This window comes from Chanodichthys erythropterus, chromosome 16, assembly GCF_024489055.1.
Source record: "Chanodichthys erythropterus isolate Z2021 chromosome 16, ASM2448905v1, whole genome shotgun sequence".
Lineage (NCBI taxonomy): Eukaryota > Metazoa > Chordata > Actinopteri > Cypriniformes > Xenocyprididae > Chanodichthys > Chanodichthys erythropterus.
In genome coordinates this window covers 4,960,828-4,980,064 of record NC_090236.1, presented here as the reverse complement: position 1 = coordinate 4,980,064, position 19,237 = coordinate 4,960,828, and the positions used below count along the sequence as shown (strand labels likewise).

Below are 19,237 nucleotides of genomic sequence, written 5' to 3'. Positions count from 1 at the left end.
AATCAACAAAGCCTAGTACCACATCCTTCCAAAACAACACATATTCATTTTAAATTTTATTCCTAATATAACCTAAAAAATCTTGCCAAAACATTTTAGTAAGGGACAAAGCCAAAAAAGATGAACTACTACAGTTTCATCAGAGTTGTCACAGAAGGAGCAACAGGAGGAAATATCCGTTTTGAGCTTTTTTTTTAGGTAAGTTAGTAATTTGCAGGGTAGCACTTGTGAATTATTACCCCTTTTACTTGAGAGATGTGAAAGGTGCATAATTGACCTTACCAAAATGGCGGAAGGCTTGTGATTTCGTCTGCAACATCCGGCTGCGTCACGTCCGAACACTCAAGATCAAAAACATGGCGTTGCTTCTAAGGTCAGTACGAACATGTTATTTTTAAAATGTGACAGCTTTGCTTTTTCTTTTGTTTCAGATGAAATTAGTCGTTGTGACGGTCTTTTTGCAATCATATGAGCTGGCAGTTTGACAGTCGTGATTTTGAGAGCTTGCGGATGTTAACGTATTGTACATGTAACAACACTGTGTACTGCACTTTGCTCTGTTATGGTCTTTATAGCCATGTTTTATGCTACAGCTTTTTTATTCTCAGTCAGTTTACTTATCTTTTAGCATCAAGTTCTTTTCATAATAATAATAGTAATCATTTCTTCCGTTGTTTTTGTTCATACTGTCTGCAAGGTCTTTTACACCAGAATCCTCTGTACGTTAAAATCATCAATTATGATAATTAAACATTAACTGAGTAGTATGTTGTGTGCCACATTATTTGTTATGTTCATATGTGCGAGCTCATCTCCAGCTCTGCTGGAGTCCTATCACTGTGTGACATTATTTCCATTAGTAGAGTTTTATCAGATTAACCATATTAGATGTTAATAATGATGCCTTGTTAGGTAACTTACATAACCAAACAGCAGGTCTGTGCTGTTATTGTGTTTTAAAGTGTTCTGTTACAGACATGAGTTAGGATATTTCTGAATGCGGCCCCTGGTTTACAATGTACCAAATACCCAGCTGCTTTAACTGTATACAAATGTGTGTTTGTCCATAAATTTATTAGTTTCATACTTGTGCCTGAAATTTATGGGTTTTTTCTGTTTTTAAGGACGGTGGCCCGACAGGGTCTGTGTTCGTCACGGTCAGAGTTTGGAATACTCTACAGACAGTAAGTACTTTTGTGTTTTCCCAACAAATTTTCACATTAAGAATTCATATTAAGCTGTAAATCTCCTTTCTCCTTTTGTTTTCCAGTGCTGTCCCTATGGGAACCACAGCGAAAGAGGAAATGAACAAGTTTTGGACAAAAAACACACGACTCAACAGACCTGTCTCACCACATATAAGCATCTACCAGTGAGTGTTACCACATCTACTTCTTGGAGTGTGTGGTGTGAGGGTTATGAATGGAATTAACTGTCCAAAAAAAATGATCAATGAATGTCTTTGGTGTTTACAGGTGGTCTGTCCCCATGATGATGTCAATCTCACACAGAGGAACAGGCGTTGCACTAAGTTCAGGTAGATAGAATATATTCTTGGCTTTCGATGATGCCTCTAAAGGCCCGTTCACACCAAGACGATAACTATAATGATAACTGGTACCGGTCAAAAGTTTGAGACACATTACTCTTTTTAATGTTTTTTTAAAGAAGTCTCTTTAAGCCTGCATTTATTTGATCAAAAATACAGAAAAAACAGTAATATTGTGAAATATTATTGCAATTGAAAACAATGGTTTTCTATTTTAATATACTTTAAAATATAATTTATTTCTGTGATGCAAAGCTGAATTTTCAGCATCATTACTCCAGTCTTCAGTGATTATGCTGATTTGATACTCCGTTATTATCAATGTTGGAAACTGTTGTGCTGCTTAATATTTTTTATAACCTGTGATACATTTTTCAGGATTTGTTGATGAGTAAAAAGTTAAAAAAGAACAGCATTTATTCAAAATAGAAATCTTTTCTCACAATATTAGTCTTGACTATCACTTTATATCAATTTAACACATACTTGCTGAATAAAAAAAAACGAGCCCAAACTTTTGAACAATAGTGTATTTGAACAATAGTGTATATTCGTCAAAGAATTCTGAAAAAAAACTATCACAGGTTATAAAAAAAAAAAATATTAAGCAGCACGACTGTTTCCAACATTGATAAATCAGCATATTAGAATGATTTCTGAAGGATCATGTGACACTGAAGATTGGAGTAATGACTGATGAAAATTCAGCTTTGCATCACAGAAATAAATTATATTTTAAAGTATATTATAATAGAAAATCATTTTTTCAATTGTAATAATATTCACAATATTACTGTTTTTCTTCTGAATTTTTGATCAAATAAATGCTGCCTTGATGAGTATAAGAGACGTATTTTAAAAATATTAATCGTCCCCTTGGAATAATAGGATTCTATCTGCATTCTGAGCAGTTCTGAGATATTGAACTTCAAAGTTTCTGCATTCCATTGGACTTTGTAGATAGAACCTTTTTGTTTTCTAAAAAAAAAGTCCCAAAATGTACACAACATTTAAAAAAAAAAATCACATAATATAAATAAGTTGTCACAGAATAAGAATATGTGAATAACTCAATTTTGAATGAGTCAATCAGAATTCAAAGAGCTTAAGCATTTCAAGCGGCAGACGACAAAGCTGCAGTGTGTGCTTACAATAGACTGAATGTTATCATAAACTGCCATTGACACATGTATAATTATCGTTCTTGCTGACTTTTAAAGAATAAATCCTGTTGTGTTCATGACTAAATGGTTGCATTTTAATATTAAATAATGTTGTTGATCTTTTTGTCTCAGGAATCTCTGCGTTTGCACTTGCTGCGTTGGTTTTACCGGAGAGTTATCCATATTACCTTGATCTCATTCACTCCATGTCCTTTGGGCCCCAGTTCCTTGCTTTCAGCAAATTTGCTCTGGCTTTCCCAGTGTCTTATCACACCTTCAACGGCATCCGTCATCTGGTACATGCACACACACAAATTAATGAAGTATATTCACACACTCTCTGGCTCTCATAATGACAGTGTAACCAGTTGTATGTGACCAAACATGTGATCAAGTGTAAAATTACAACTTAGACAACAGGTCAAGTTTGGGAGCAGTAAGATTTTTTTTTTTCGAAGAAGAAAATACTTTCATTCAGCAAGGATGGATTAAAGAATCCTGCAAAAAATGTGTCACGGTTTCCATAAAAATATTAAGCAGCACAACTGTTTTCAACATTGATTATAATAAGAAATATTTTTTGAGCCTTAAATTAACATATTAGAATGATTTCTGAAGGATCATGTGACACTGAAGAATGGAGTAATGATTTAATTGAATTTTAAAATATATTAAAATAGAAAACAGTTATAAATAAATAAAATGCAATTTATTAAAAAAATGCAACCTTAGTGAGCATAAACCTTTTTCAAAGAAATCTTACTGACCCAAACTTTTGAAGTTTCTGTAGTGTATATTCAATATTTTTAATGTCTATTCAATGCTTTACTCATTACCAGAATAATGACTTATCCTTTTTGGAGACTGTTCTCAGCAAATATTAATATTAATTAGACTTATTATTCAGCATATCATGCAGTTCACTCTTTTTTCATGAGCCCCAATATAGATCATACTTTGTTTCATATCTCTTTTTGTCTCTTTTTTTCAGATGTGGGATGTTGGGAAGGGTTTTAAGATTCCTGAAATCTATCGTTCTGGCTACATTGTCATTGCTCTGACTATTCTCACATCAATTGGTCTTGCTGCCATGTAAATCCAAGAGACACACAAATGAAGAAAATGTGGAAGTAGAGAAGGTGGTGTTATTTTGTTTATCTGTCCCAGAAGTGGTCTGTAAGGACCAAATTCATTAATATAAAAATTAAAATATTTACGTCTACACAAAAAATGTCCTCAGTGTTTTTTTTTTCCCATGTTAAAGGGTTAGTACATCCAAAAGTGAAAATAATGTCATTTATTACTCACCCTCATGCCGTTCCACACCCGTAAGACTTTCGTTAATCTTCTTAACACAAATTAAGATATTTTTGTTGAAATCTGATGGCTCAGTGAGGTCTGCATAGCCAGCAATGACATTTCCTCTCTCAAGATCCATTAATGTACTAAAAACATATTTAACTCAGTTCATGTGAGTACAGTGGTTCAATATTAACATTATAAAGCGACGAGAATATTTTTGGTGCCCCCCAAAAAACTTCCTGAAGCAGTGTTTTGAAATCGGCCATCACTATATAAGTCGTTTTTTTTTTTTTTTTTTTGTGGAACGGCATGAGGGTGAGTAATAAATGATAGAATTTTCATTTTAGGGTGAACTAACCCTTTAAATGACTTGCAGCTGAAAGCATTGCACATGGAACTTGGCATTTGCAATGAACTTTACAGCAATATTCAGAAAATATTCAGGAATGGTCTTAGCATTTCCTAAAACATTTGCCTTGTTTTTCTGTGTCATTGCAGTATTTCCAAAAATGTTGACCTTTGCTTGATTTCACTTCCATTTTGGGATAAATAAAATTAAACCTCTAGACTCTAGACAATAGAAGCTCCTGGCAAATCAGTACTCTGCACCAAAACGGACAGATTCTTTGGCATTTATGTTATTTCCTCCCATCATGACTTAATTTTGACATAAAGAGGTCTTCATAATAATAATAAGCCATATAAAGCATCTATAATACTATGTTTTAAGACAATGCATAAATTATACATTTATATGTGTTGCCTTTGTGTGTAATGATAACGGCAATTATAATGTTTCATAGTAACTAATAGTAAGAGAGAGTGATTAGAATCTTGTTAATAATTTAAACAAACCCAAATGTTGAAGTCTGGCTGCACAGGTTAAATTATTCTCCGCAAATCTTGTTCACCTGAATGATAATGTCAAGGATGGCTGTGGGCTTTTTCATTTAAATGGTAATGTCGTAAAATGGATTGGTTTGGATTACAGACTACACGTAATCACTACACTGAATGTTTATTGAAAAACTCCATCCTGGAGTTCTAAAGCACCTGTTCTCTCATCATTTCCCTTCCCCTTTTACTAAAACACTAATTCAGGAGAGAAGTTATTTATCTGTGTCTTAAAGTAGAAGGCATTTCCTTTGACTTGTGGTCAAGAATAAACAAATTGTGTTCAGTTTCAGTATTGCATCAGGTTGGTTTATATGGTCTTTTCAAACTCAGGGGTCCTCTGAAAATATTAGTCAATTTTACAATGTATTTTTAGGGATGTCAGTTTTCATATTCACTTAAAATATTAGTTAAATGTTTAACAGTGTCATTGTTACACGTTACATGTAGTAATAACTAGAAATTATGCATAATGCAATTCACCCTAAACCAAACCCTCATCCTAACCCTATAGTAAGTATGTGTAGTTAATTATTATTACTCAGTACTTAAATGTATAATTACACTGTAATAGTGACCTTAAAATAGTGTAACCATAATGTTTAACACATTTACCAAATTTGATATTCTTACTGTTTTTTTTTTATTTTGCTTTATACATACTGGTCAGAAACCATGATTGATGATTGATTGTGACTTTTTTTTTTTTTTTTTTTCTGGACGTTTCAACAATAGAAATAAAGAAACATGTATCCTTGGTCTCTCACTGTCTCTATATTTTTGAGTGGGAAAAAGATATTGAATTATTAGTTTCTCTTAACTTATAACTTATATGTGGTCAATAATTATTGTAGCCTACTGTATTACAGAACATTTCCTTCACACTGTTGTCTTTATCTCCTGGGGGTTGGATGGCACTATTCTCTGCAAAGTGCCTTTGGAACAATATTTACTTTGAAAAGTACTATACAAATTGAATTGAAAAGGTTCAAGTGTTCTGTTGGTGGAGAGAAGACACAGCTAGCCGAGTGTTTTCCTTTTACAACAGTAGCCTATACAAACTAATTATTTAATGTCTTTAATATAATCTAAATGGGTCTTTATGAATGAAAAAAGCTGTCTTAAAATTTTAAGTAAAACTATATATATTTATATTCTAGCAAGTGAGTCATATTTGGTGGTCACTGACGAAACAAAGCTTGAAACCCCTTGATAAGCTATGATGCGCACGCGATTTAATTTTTACAATACGGCTAATTTGGCAGCAAACAAATAATTAGCCTGCTATTTATAAACAGTATGATACATAAATAGAGACACGGTACACAAAATGACGCTTTTCAGGTAATGATATTAATTTTCCTGATGAATTGTGTTTACAGTGTTCCAGAATGCTGGCACAGACTAGAAGTAAAGCTCGTGAAATAATTGGTGTGTTTGAGCTGTGGTAGTAGTCTGAATGACATTGTGGCGTTATAGAGTTTCTGAGATTTAGTTATCGTTGTTGTTTTTTAAGAACTGATAAAAATAAACCTTGATAATTTTGTTTTCGGTTGCTGAGGGCGGATGTCCGATCTTTCCGCACGACGTCAAGGCGAGAGAGGAGCGCGCGCCCCCTAGCGGGACACGACGCAATTACATCACGAGCATTGAACTGGTCCTGATGCTGCAGGATGCTGTATTGATGCAGAATATGACCTCACTTTACGCTGCATCATGTGGCTCAGTCTCTGTGGCGCAATGGAATAGCGCGCTGGACTTCTAATCCAGAGGCTCCGGGTTCGAGTCCCGGCAGAGATGAGTCGGAAATGACGCCATCAGCGGATGATGGCTTTTTTTATTATTATTATTATAAAATAAATGCATAAATAGGTAATGTGATGCTCAACTGTCACTTCATCGCAGAGGATGCAATGCATATTACATTTTTGTGAATGAACCTTCTCTTTTATTGTTTTTATAAACATTCACAATTACAATTTTAAAAGCCTTTCTCTCTATATTTCCACAGTTAAAGAGATGCAACGGTTTGGTAACTCGCACTACATAGTCAGCTCCATTTCTAATACAGTAAAAAATGCAATTTTTCTTTTTTAACGCATTCTTGTCCCTTTTGCCCTCTCAAATCAGTTCAGCTGTAATATACTTGTCTTTGGTCTTGCCAATAAAGTCTCTCTAACGTGAAGAGAATTATCCTGAATGGCACTGGGGAGAGAGAAAGAGAGAGAGAATGAGAGCCTGCCAGAGAGATGGAGAGAGACATCAGTGTCCTATTGATTTTCCAGCGAACTATGTGATTGGCTCTTCCTGGTCATTATGGGATAGAAATAGAGAGGAATCTCACTTGTGCACTGTGTGATCAAACTCTACAGGAAATCCTCATCCAGGAAACCCTCCTTCGCTCTATCATTCATTTATTTGAATTGAAGGTGTGAATGTTCACCAGGTTCTCAGTCATTCATTTATCCACTTTGAGCTCATTTTCATCCTCTCACACAAGGCAATTTCACCAGCATCAACCTGCGCTGAAATTTTTTTTCTGCAATTTTGCAATTCATATGTGATTTTGGCCCATGCTGCCTTGTTCATCACCTCTTTTTCTTTCCTCTCCACAGGCAGTCTTATCTGAGAGAGGGAGAGGGAGCGATGAGGGCTCATTTTAATGCAGTATTTGATTTTAGATGTTCAGCAAGTCATTAAACTGATAATTGAGACGTTCTACTCATATTATCCCTGTCTTCCTGTCTCCCTCGCACTCACAGGCCGGTCGGAAACTAGGGTGTTGGTTTCTGCGCTTCTGGACAGTCGCACGTCGAAGAAAAAGAATTGCGCAGGTCACGGGCGAGCGCGCTCGACCGCGTGGACTGTCACAGCTCTGCGGATAATGACGTCAGCGTCTCTATAAAATGATGAAATGGGCATGGGCTCTGTTTCCAAACACTAGAAACTGAAGGTACGCCGTCCGGCGCTTCACAGCCTGAAATATTGTTGTGTAAATATCTTCTCAATCTGATAGGCTGAACTATTTCGTTGTTGAATGATGTAACCGGGCGCTTTCTGGGAATACCGGAATGCTCGCAGTACAGTCTCCTGACCAGTAGATGTAACTACTGTCTCATGCGTATCAGTGATGGAGACCGTGCTGACAAGCTGGGATGATAACACTACTGTATCTTTTATTTACCGCATAAAGAGATTAATTTTCCACTGTCTAATCTATGTCATGCTTTATTCACTCCGTGAAATGAATAAAAGCCGACAGACTGGGGGCTGCTGACATTAAACACACAAGTATGTAGTTATTTGGGCCGGAAGTGTCCCGCCCCGAGGCTCCGGTTGGCTGCTCGAGCCACCGCCACGGTGACCGAGTCGCTGCTCTCTCGGGGTATCTGCCTCTCGTGCAGTCGTCCATGTTTAACCCCGTGCGTCCCCCGCACCGCACAGCGAGTAATCCGCGTGCAGAACTAATCCTTAAATCCTCTCGCGAGCGAGTCGCAACGCCCTCCCCTCCTCCCATCCTCTCCTCTCCTCTCGCGCGGGCCTCCCGAGCAGCCGGCGGGGTCTCCAGAGCCCGGCTCGCGCGGGGACTCTATTCACGAGACCACACCTCGCGCCGCCACCAGCCTGAATGAGGGGGAACTTCACGAAAACATCGTCTTGCTCACATTTAACCCCGAAATAAATAAATAAAAAGTCAAATAAATTATGTTTTGGCCAAACGTAAGCCTATTTTTAGGACCATAAAGATTTATTGTGACACTATTTACAAAGCCTAGTAGTTGTTGCAGACTCAGATTCTTTTATTTGATTGTGAAGTTAACTATTTGAGTCATTCATTCATTCATTCATTCATTCATTCATTCATTCATTCATTCATTCATTCATTCATTCATTCATTCATTCTTTTCTACCTGATTAAGTTTATAAATTGCACAATTTAGTGTGCTTTTTGTGGCAGCCAACACTTTGCTGTTCGTTCGAATATGTTTGCAGGAAACTTATCTAATACTTTTTGCGTATTTAGGCTACTCAGCAGTAATTAATTTCTCATATTTTTAAATTTTGCATGTTATGCTAAAGCTGCTAAATATAAAATTACATTTGTGACCATTTAGATCACAAACAAATGTGCATAAATGATAAATTATTATTCATTAAGTATTTTATATTGTTCTTTAATGTTTTAGTGTAATGTTTAGTCAAAACAAAATAAATATGACAATTTATTTATTTCAAATTTCGGACATAAACAATGTTATCAACAACAGCAATAATTAATAATAATAATAATATATCAGGCAGTATGGTCTAGCCCTGCTATCCAAATGGTACGGCCAAATCGTATTAAAATCCCCACCCCTCCCCCTCCACCCCCCGCGCCTCCCTCCCTTCCTCCCTCTCTCTCCCTCCCTTTCTCGGTGCTTTCAGACAGACTGTTTTGCTGCAGTGAACGGTAGCCGTGGAGAGAGGAAAAAGGCAAGAAAAACAAGAAGACAGCGGAGGGCGGAACGAGAACCAAGACAGACAGATCCATTGGGACCTTAGCGTGAGCGCCAGCAGGCATAGACGGGTCCAACACTCCAGAACCAACGGGCATCACGAGGAGCGCTTACATCGGTGCGTATTGTAATCTGCCCTCCTTTTGAGCTCACAGACACGCAGGGGTATTATTGTTGTTGGCGTCCTGGCTGGCGGCTTATACAGATGGGGGGGAGACACCTGTCAGGTTTGTAAATAGGGGCACGCTCGTGCTCTGGAATGCGCCTGCATCCGCGCGCGCCTCTCCTGACGGGCGCACCGGGCAGAAAATCGTTCAACGAGCTCGGAGGTGTTAAACTATGAGCGAAGGGAAGGGGGTTGATGTTAAAGCGTGCTTAGGCTTACTGTTAATACGCCGATGGTTGCTTTGCCCTCTCGCGTTTCCTCTACCCTCCCATTCGCGGGCTTTACCAGCATCCCTGCCGCTCCTTCTGCATTCAGCTCGGAGTGTGTGCACCTGCTACTGTTTTCCGTGGTTCGGTGGGGCGTCCCGGTTGCGCGGGTGAGAACGGGACTGGTACTCAGCGGGAGAGAGAGAGAGAGGGAGGGAGGGAAATAAAGAGGAGAAGTGCGAGAAAAGAACCGATGAGTGAGGGAGGCGGCGCGGGTGGCTCCGTTTCGGGTCGCGTGTCATAGAATTGCTGAAGGTATCATCACCTCATGCCGACAGTCGCGATGAGGCGAGGCTTCGCTGCTTGCGCTGAACATCCACAGACACACACACAGTTTGACAGCCACTGTCCGTCCTTGCCTCCCTCTGTAGTTGCACAACAATACAGAGCATCTCTGCGAGAGCGTCCGCCCGCCCCGCAGGCAACGCACAGTTCAAAAAAGCGCACTAAGAGAGAGGAATAGGCAACCAGCGACCTGGACTATTGTGTGAGTGCGCGCGCGCGTGGTTGTGGCCAAGGGCTGCGCGCTGAATTCTCAACGGGCGACAGGTGCACCTTCCTCTCGCGCGCGCAGCAGTCAGAGAGTAGGAGAATAATGAGAGAGGTGTTAAAGGCTACCGCGAGGATTTTCGCGGGCAGAACTCTACAAATCTCAGTTCTTGTCAGGCATGTGCGCCCGCTTTTGTCGATTCACAGTCGTTTTCTGGGTTACTGAGTGACGAAGGGAATGTTTTCGATCGCTGCGTCACATCACACACTGCGAGTGACACGAGACGATTAATGGAAGCATTGGGGCAGCGCGTGAGTGAAGTGTGTGTGCTCAGCATCAATGCGACCAATAGGCGCGCTCCGTCTGTTAATGAGTGTGTATGTGTGTGTCCTTTCTTCCAGTCAGCGCTTCGGTGAGCTTCTCCACTTCTCCTGGCCTCGAGAGGACTATTGAGTTTTACGTACTGGACGGATGAGCGGGATGCGCGCGCGTCAGAGTATGACATTCCCGTCATTCCAGCGGGCCGCTCTCAGGGCTCTCACGGCCTTGACGATGCTTCTCGCGACCTCCGTTCGGAGCAACTACGTTTTCGGTAAGAAACCCCCCTCTCTGCACTCCCTCTGCTCCTCCCTCATGTTTTCAGTGTTTTCTGTTTTTACAAGGGAATCACAGAGCCGTTAATAAGCTCGTGGGGCACAGAGGAGCCTCCCCCTCTTCTCAGCTCCAACGGAATTTTCTGCTGTGTTGTTATTTTGAGAACAATAGCACATCTATCTATCTATCTATCTATCTATCTATCTATCTATCTATCTATCTATCTATCTATCTATCTATCTATCTATCTATCTATCTATCTATCTATCTATCTATCTATCTATCTATCTATCTAATCTTCTCAGTCATTTCTCAAGCATTCTTAAAAAACATCAAAAACCATCAAAAAAATCATTTTTCTTAGTATGAAAAACATTTACAAAACTTAAAGAAACTTTTTTCCACTATAAAGAACCGTTTGTGGTTCCATGAATGTTAAAGGTTCTTTGTGGAACAGTAGATGCCTTTATTTTTAAGACATACACAATGCAGGCAATTCTAATGAAGTTTATTATGAAATCACAATTTTTTAATGAACTTGGAAGGATTGCAGCTCAGATGAACTGATGAGTGGAGATCATAGATGCTTTTATTTTAGTATAGTTACACCACACATCGAGAACAGATCTATCTATCCTCAAGCACATGTGCATACATTACACAACTTATCGAGTTGGACTGAATCAGTCTTCTGGCTTGTGTAGGTGTGTGGCTATTACATTGGTCCTCTATGGAGTTTAGGACTGAACAGCATCTTTATCAAACCTTTTCATTATAAAATCCTTTTTCATAATAAAGTTTACATTTTGTTCAGTAAGGAAGGCAGCTTTTGTCCGGTTCATTGTCACTGTTTCAGCAGACTGATGAGTGGATATCATAAATGCTTTTAATGTTTAGTTGAAGTATAATTGCTATTGCACAAGTGTACATTACACAATCACAATGAGTTGGAGCGAATCAGTCTACAGGCTTGTGTGGGTGTATTGTTACTCTCTAGAGTAACTCTCTGAACAGATCTTTATCAAATGTCCAACATTTTTAGATAAAATTTGGAAGATTATTCATGAATGATGATTGTAATAGAGTTTCCCAATTCATTAAGTGTGAACTGGAGATTTGTGTTGAGATGTTGGATTTAGAGAGATGGTGTCATTTGAATACTTTCTTTCTTTCTTTCTTTCTTTCTTTCTTTCTTTCTTTCTTTCTTTCTTTCTTTCTTTCTTTCTTTCTTTCTTTCTTTCTTTCTTTCTTTTTATCGATCCTGATCTCATCCTTTCTCTCTCACACACACACAAACACTTAAACTCTGTCAGCTGTTTTTGCTGCTCACTGCATTATTCATTATTGTCCTTTTTGTGCTTTTGCATATCCACTAACCCTGTGCATCCTTAATGCGAATGTGAGCATATGTGCAGGCTTTATGCATATGTAAGAAACTCATACTTTGGTTTATATGCAGTGGAGCGGATTGTTTGAGAGTATGTATAGGTTGTTTGATTGGTGCATATATGTGTATGAGCATGTTGAATGATGTATCCAAAGTGGGAAACAGTATGTCTTTGTTCCATATGGTGTGGTCTGTGACTGTAAGATTTACATTAAATTACTTGTGATGCTGGTTCCACCTGCTTTCGAAAACCTTTCCTTCCCTGACATAATCAATCACTGTTGTACAAAGTCAACCACCCACCTTCTATTTCAAATTTCTGTTATTTTGAACTATAAAGCAGCACACCAGCACACCTGAAAAGTTTCTCAAGCACCAAATTAGCATATTAGTATGATTTCTGAAGGATCATGTGACAATGAAGACTGGAAAAGACTGAAAATCCAGCTTTGCCATCACAAAAATAAATTTTAAATAGGTCTATTAAAATAGGAAACATTTAAATTGTAATAATATTTAACTATATTTCTGCTTTTACTGTATTTTTGGTAAACTTTAAGAGAAAAAAAATCTTAAAATCTCATGTTTAAAATGAAATTAATTTAAAAAATGTAAATTGGATATATTCATTAAAACAACAGCGTCGTAGTGGAGCAAGTGGAGCTAAGCGGGCTTTTTCAATTCATTCCTATGAAAGCTGAGCAACAGGCTCGAGCAGGGAATCATGGGTTTGACAGTGGATCGGAGAACACATAGAGAGTAATCGAGAGCATCCAAAAGTTGAGAAATGTCAGGTGAAAACAAGAGGCGGCAGGCAGCCACTCGCTATGAGTTGCAGGTCTGAGCTTTTCAAAATTTGCAGTCTGTGCTGGTGTTTCTGCTGAGTTTAGTGCATAAATCATTGTTTACATATTACAATGGTTGGGTTAATAAAAGTATATTAAACTGACAACATAGCCTACCTATTGGCATTAGTAAACAAAGCTTTTAATCTGTAATCGCGTGTAGGCTATATATGATTCTGGGTAAATTGAGGATGATTTTTTTCAGGATTTTTGTTTTGTTTTGTTTTGATTCAGATAGAGATCACAATTCTCCCATGATTCTCTAAACAAAATAACATGTAGTTTGTTAGATGTTCTGACAAAATGTTATTTGCTGCATTCAAAAATATTTAATGAATTTGATTTTCTTTATTTTCATGAATGATTCAATGACTCATTCATAAAGACTTCACTTGTTTTATTACTGAATGAATCAGCGTTTTTGAACGGATCTCTTGAATGAACGATTCGATGAAAACTACATTTTAAAGCGGACCTATAGTATAATGCCAAGTCTCTGGTGTCCCTAGAATGTGTCTGTAAAGTTTCATCACAAATCATTTATTATAGCTTGTAAGCCTTTCACGATAACTACTTTTTGTTCTGTGATATATTTCCCCAGAATTAATTGCGACATGCAATATTATTATTGTCATTGTAAAAACATTTTATGCCACTGAATATATAATCATAATATAACAGCAGGCCTACACACTTTCAAATGACAATGAACTTAACTCTTAAGAATATTTAGATACTGGAATTGAAGTGTCAAAAAAATAATAATGTTGAATAAATAATAAATAAACCTTTCCTAACAAAAACTGCAAAATAACAATTAGAAAAAAACACTTTTTCCCTGACCTTATTTTCTCAGTAAAGTAAGGGTACACGCTTTTCTCAGATGTCCATATGAACAAAGACACAAGATTTAGACACAAGACAAGATTTAGCAGTCAGATATGACCTTGTTTTTCTAGACGCGTTTGAAAAACTTTTAAACCGGGTATACTTCAGCGGTCCGCGTTTGTGCACCGTCCGGATGATGTAATTTTCGTCATGTGGACAACACCCCATCCGCGCACAGCCCAATTTTCGAGACGGTGCGGACGGTGCGCATGCAACAGCGCATACGCAAGCAGGAAAGAAGAGTCCACTAGTTGGCAATACGTGCAGTACTGAGCATAATGTGCAGTCGTCGAAGAAGAGTGTGTAAAGAACGCATGCATGTCTTCTACATCGTTTTTGATTCCTGTTCTCTTGGTGTATCTTCTGAACTATGTTGCAATGGTGGCTGCACTGTTTTTCTTCTCCGATCCTGCCCAGCGAATGTCCGGTTGTCTGGTAATAGTACATCCTTGGTTTAGTATACTTTGAAAGACTGCGCACGTGCCGCATCCAGGCGCGGAAAGTGAAGTATACCCCGGCTTAATAGCTTGTCAAAATTGCCCCTATTTGAGTGTGAGCAAAAACATGCTGTTTTTTTGTGTCCCTTTAAATGCAAATGAGCTGCTGCTCCCGGCCACTTTCCAGAAGAAGGCGGAGCTTTAACAGTTCACGCTTCGGTTGTTCAACAACAACTAAGCTGGAGAATCTCACGCTGTCGAAATGATGATTGTCAGTAACGGTGTTCAGCCTTACATTGTTCAAACTGGAGTCAGACACTGATGTAGAGACTCAGGAAGAAGTTACAACTTTTAGGATGCATCTGGACGTTTCTCAATGGTTAGTGGATACATTTATGTAGTTGCTGTGGAGTTGATTCAACTCATCGACTAGCATGTGCCATTTTGTGCAAATCCAGCATTGAATTGACTCTCGTTTGTGAAGCAGTCCGGCGTAAAATGACGGCATGGTAACAACACTCTACTACAACTCTTCCTCTTCTCTAAAGCAGCCCAACATGGCCTTGCCCCCTTTGTTGCTTGTTCTCGGGGGCAGGGTTTATGTAAATTTTAGGGTTAGTGATGTCACTAACCCAGGAAGAAGCTTGTTGTAGTCCCTACCAGCCGTTTGTTGTAGTCCTTAAACAGAGTATTCTTTAAACTCAAAAATCAAATATTTGCATTGAACTTTGAGCAACATAACTTTGCAGATGTTTTTATGCTCTAACAGCAACATTAAACACTAACAAAAGTTAAAAAAAGTGAAATCATAATCAACCACCCCTTTCACTTGTCGCCACCTACTAGTGTAACAATGTAATTGATTCAATCGTTATTTGAAGTATCAAGTTACTTTTAAAAGGTGATTTACTCTATTTTAATTGCTAATTGCTATGGGTGCACGTCTCAATTTAAAGGATCCTTGGAAGGCAGCATTCGTTTCGTGACCTTCATTCTGCCTGTTTTGAAGGATGCATCAAGTGTATCCTTCGCATCCTCCAATCACCTGAAATCCTTTGCACATACTGTATTACAATTCACAAAAACAAAAAAGCAGAAAATTATTAGGCACTGAGCTCAGATTTCACTACATAATGCAAGACAAAAAATTTGGAGATAAAGGCATTATGTTTTGTTTTGTTGTAAATTAATCACATAATTCTAAACTGAGACCACAGATGTCCTAACTACTGCATTAATGGAAGGGAAGTTAGTATAAAGATTTTAAAATAAAATATTTTTCAAATTATAATTTTAATAGTATTCTTGGTATTCTCGTCGATTCATAACATTAAAGGATTAGTTCACTTCAGAATTAAAATCTCCTGATAATTTACTCACCCCCATGTCATCCAAGATGTTTGTGTCTGTCTTTCTTCAGTCAAAAAGAAATAATGGTTTTTGAGGGAAACATTCCAGGATTTTTCTCCATATAGTTAACAGTTTGAAGGTCCAAATTGCAGTTTCAAAGGGCTCTACATGATCCCAGCTGAAGAATAAGTGTCTTGTCTAGTGAAACGATCGGTCATTTTCTAAAAAAAAAATAAAAATGTATACTTTTTAACCACAAATGCTTGTCTTTCGCTGCTCTGCGATGCGCCACGCATTACGTTGAAAAGGTAACGCGTGACATAGGCGGAAGTACCGCGGTAGGGTGAAAAACTCATCTCATTTTCTACTCCAACTTCAAAATCGTCTGACATCATTGTTTTACCCTCTTTTTTTTTTTTGTAAAGGCCGTTTGACTTAGTTTTTGCACATTCGCTTTGTAAACACTTGCTTGGTTCTTCTGCCTACGTCACGCGTGACCTTTCTAATGTGATTACGTAATGCATTTGTGGTTAAATAGTTTAGCTTTATGGTGACTTATATTGCTGTTATTCTTAATAACTATTGCTATGTTTTAACATTTGTTAAGCTATATTGTAAGTTGAAAGCTCTACTAAAGCATTACAAACAGGAAACAAGATCATGAGTAATTGTGTATCAGGAATCAGGATATAAGTTTTTCAGGTCTTCACTCATAGTTTCTTGAGTAGGCTGCAAGTGTGTGTGAGAGAGAGAGTGTTCAGATGTCCAGTCATGGTCTCTGATGTGTTGGCTACGTATTTGAATTTGGCTGTATGTGTGAGAGACAACTTCTCACTTTGGTCTCTGAAGTGTGTATTTGTGTGTGAGGGATATCCAGTTCATCGCTCATGGTCTCTGAAGTGTATGTGTTCATGGAGTTTTCATCTCTGATGTCTGTGTGTGTGCTTGTGTTGCTCATTGATGTGTGTGTGTGACTTGTAGGACAGATCACCCGTAGCCTCCGATATGTGTGCTACATCCTCTGTGACAAGTCTGCGAGCAGCTCAACATGTGGTGGAAGCATCTGGATATCCTCCATAACCTGCTTGATAAATTCTGAAAGGTCATTTTAAAGAGGACGGCACAGCTCTGGGGCTCATTTCGTAGGGCTTAACAACTGTGCATCACAGATTCATCAAAAGAGGCACTGCAAGGGAAAATGAGCCTTTTTGTTTGTTTGCGGCATTGCGTGGCTACAGGCGCGGTGTGCTGAAGCATGTTGTTGTGTCCCTCCACTGACCTGAGACATATTTTGATGGTTATTCGTGTTGCTAGAGCACATTTGGGCTGAGTGATTTATGCAGTCTTACTGTGTAAAACCTCAGTGATGCTGACATATGTGCATATTTGTGAACGCATGTCAGGATTAAAGTGGTATTATGTGTGTGACAGTGTGTGTTGTGTTATCGAATGCCTTTGAAAGATCTTTAGAGTAATGCTCATTATAAATGGTCCTGAACAAAATGGCTACTTAGCATAAATAATGCAGAGTAATGGATCACTGAAAAAGTGATTAGTCAGACGACAGGCCACAAATTATCCGCACACTTTGCACATCTTAACCTCTGATGGCTCCTCTTTCACAACACAAGAAAACACCAGAAAGATCTACATGTGGTGAAACTACCCATAGGACATTTTATAAGTCATAATTATGGATTTTTTTAAAGTGGTTTATAGAAAAAAAAAAAATGTTTTTAATTACTCAAAAGTGAATTTTGTCTCACTTGATTTACTTGTTTAATTTTAAAGAGAGGTAGATTGTTTTTTTTGTTTTTTTTCCTGGCTGTGGCTGTTATTGTTCTCTTGTGTTTCTATTTGTAGAGACAAATATTGTCCTACTATTGCAATGGTCCCTGTACAAGAAGGTTGTCGATATAGCTAGATGTGCCAAAGTAATTATATTCTTAAACAATATTCCATTACAATGAACACTCTGTAGCCTTAAAACAAAATGCTTTTTAGAAAGTGTTTTTAAATGTAAAGATTTGCTTACAAGACCCTGTAAGCAGTTTTTCTTCTGCCTTCTATAAGTAGCATCTCAATTGAAAAGAAACAATGTTTTCAATGAAGCATCACAGATGTAGAACAGCTTTCCCATTTGTGATGTCTTAAAATATGGCCAATGTTGGCAGCTCGCTTAGTTTTGGAACAGCAAAAGCCATGTTATCCAACATATGACTGCATACCTATAGCCGCTCACTGACCATCTGAAGCACAATGCATACCAAAATGGCAAGACATTAAAGACATCAAGCTTCAATCTGACTGGATTTACACAATTCCTGGGAGCTCAGGTTTTAATTCCATTGAAAAACAAAGCTCCCAGGCAATTATAGCGAGCACTTCTGATGTCTGCAAGGTCCATGATGTTGAATCTTTGAAAGATATTCCAGATATTTGTTGTTTTGAGAAAATTGGTAACCAATAAATCCTTGAGCACAATTCTATACTCCCTTTTGTTTGCAGTCAGAATTATATCATATTTGTATTGCTTGTAAATGTTATATAAAAAAAGTTTTTTTGTGAGTTCTTGTAGCTCAAAAAGTAGGGCAACGGCAAGATCATGAGTTTGATTCCCAGGAATGCATGAACCATTAATATATGCCTTGAATTCACAGTATGGTGTTGCTTTGGATAAAAGTATCTGCCAAATGTGCAAATGTAAATGTAAGTTCATGGGAGAAAATAACTCACTTGTAATATAGTAGAATGAGGACACAAATGCGTTTGATTTGAGTATGTGATGTGTTTTTCTAATGCACAAAAAAAGTATTTTCTTGTTTTCAATCATGTGGTCATTAGCATTTTTTGCCACATTCCCCCTGCTGATCGTTTAGTAAGCTGGTGTTAAAGATGAATAGATAATGAGGAGAAGAAAACAAATTCATATGTTTGGATATGGAGGCTGATTTAACGACCGTGATGTCAAATTAGTTGAGAGTAAGATGATATAATGTTGTTCTAGTCCTATATTTGCAAAGATTCTCAGAACAGAACCACTGAGTCCCTTTAGTCCTTTCCAATCAAAGCCGTTGTATGCGAAAACCCCCCAAAAAACAAATCTAGAGACGCCAGCTCTGCTCTGAGGTACGTAATGAATGTGAATTGGCTCTCCTGGCCCAGCACCAGAGTGGCTGTCCTGTTTCAATGTAGACTTGGATAAAGATCAGTGTAATCAGTATACGGCTGTTCAGGGTTTTTATAGACATGCGTGAGATCAGTAGGTGTGTTGAGATTGTGTGTGGCTCTGTATGTGAAATACACCTGCAAACAGAAGGAGAGAGAGGGAAATGAAAGTCACCCTTGTCTTGGCGTAGTTTGCATGCCGGAACCCCCGAGTGAGACACGCAAAGTCAGAGAAAGGA

The 19,237-nt window shown here is 38.1% G+C and overlaps 2 protein-coding genes and 1 non-coding gene across 4 annotated transcripts in view; all 3 read left to right on the top strand.

Moving 5' to 3' along the window:
• The first annotated feature begins 333 nt into the window (after positions 1-333).
• Positions 334-3,967, top strand: sdhc (succinate dehydrogenase complex, subunit C, integral membrane protein). The gene is made up of 6 exons (XM_067362932.1): positions 334-373; positions 1,125-1,184; positions 1,271-1,372; positions 1,476-1,537; positions 2,845-3,008; positions 3,704-3,967. The coding sequence occupies exons 1-6, from the start codon at positions 357-359 to the stop codon at positions 3,806-3,808; spliced, it is 510 nt and encodes a 169-aa protein (XP_067219033.1). The 5' UTR covers positions 334-356; the 3' UTR covers positions 3,809-3,967.
• Positions 3,968-6,634: 2,667 nt separating this feature from the next.
• trnar-ucu (transfer RNA arginine (anticodon UCU)) lies at positions 6,635-6,708 on the top strand. Its single transcript has one exon. It is a non-coding gene; the product is annotated as a tRNA-Arg (tRNA).
• A 2,707-nt stretch (positions 6,709-9,415) lies between these two features.
• Positions 9,416-19,237, top strand: part of cadm3 (cell adhesion molecule 3) — a 78,781-nt gene continuing 68,959 nt past the window's right edge. For both annotated transcript variants that reach the window (XM_067362830.1, XM_067362829.1), the window contains exons 1-2: positions 9,416-9,525; positions 10,731-10,921. In XM_067362830.1, the coding sequence (XP_067218931.1) occupies positions 10,801-10,921 (121 nt within the window). In that variant the 5' untranslated portion in view covers positions 9,416-9,525; positions 10,731-10,800. The remainder of the gene's footprint in view (positions 9,526-10,730; positions 10,922-19,237) is intronic.

Bases quoted from the DNA above. Each gene is read 5' to 3' on its own strand.
- sdhc (XM_067362932.1), top strand. The intron at 1,373-1,475 runs GTGAGTGTTACC...TGGTGTTTACAG, and splicing joins CCACATATAAGCATCTACCA to GTGGTCTGTCCCCATGATGA. The intron at 3,009-3,703 runs GTACATGCACAC...TCTTTTTTTCAG, and splicing joins TCAACGGCATCCGTCATCTG to ATGTGGGATGTTGGGAAGGG.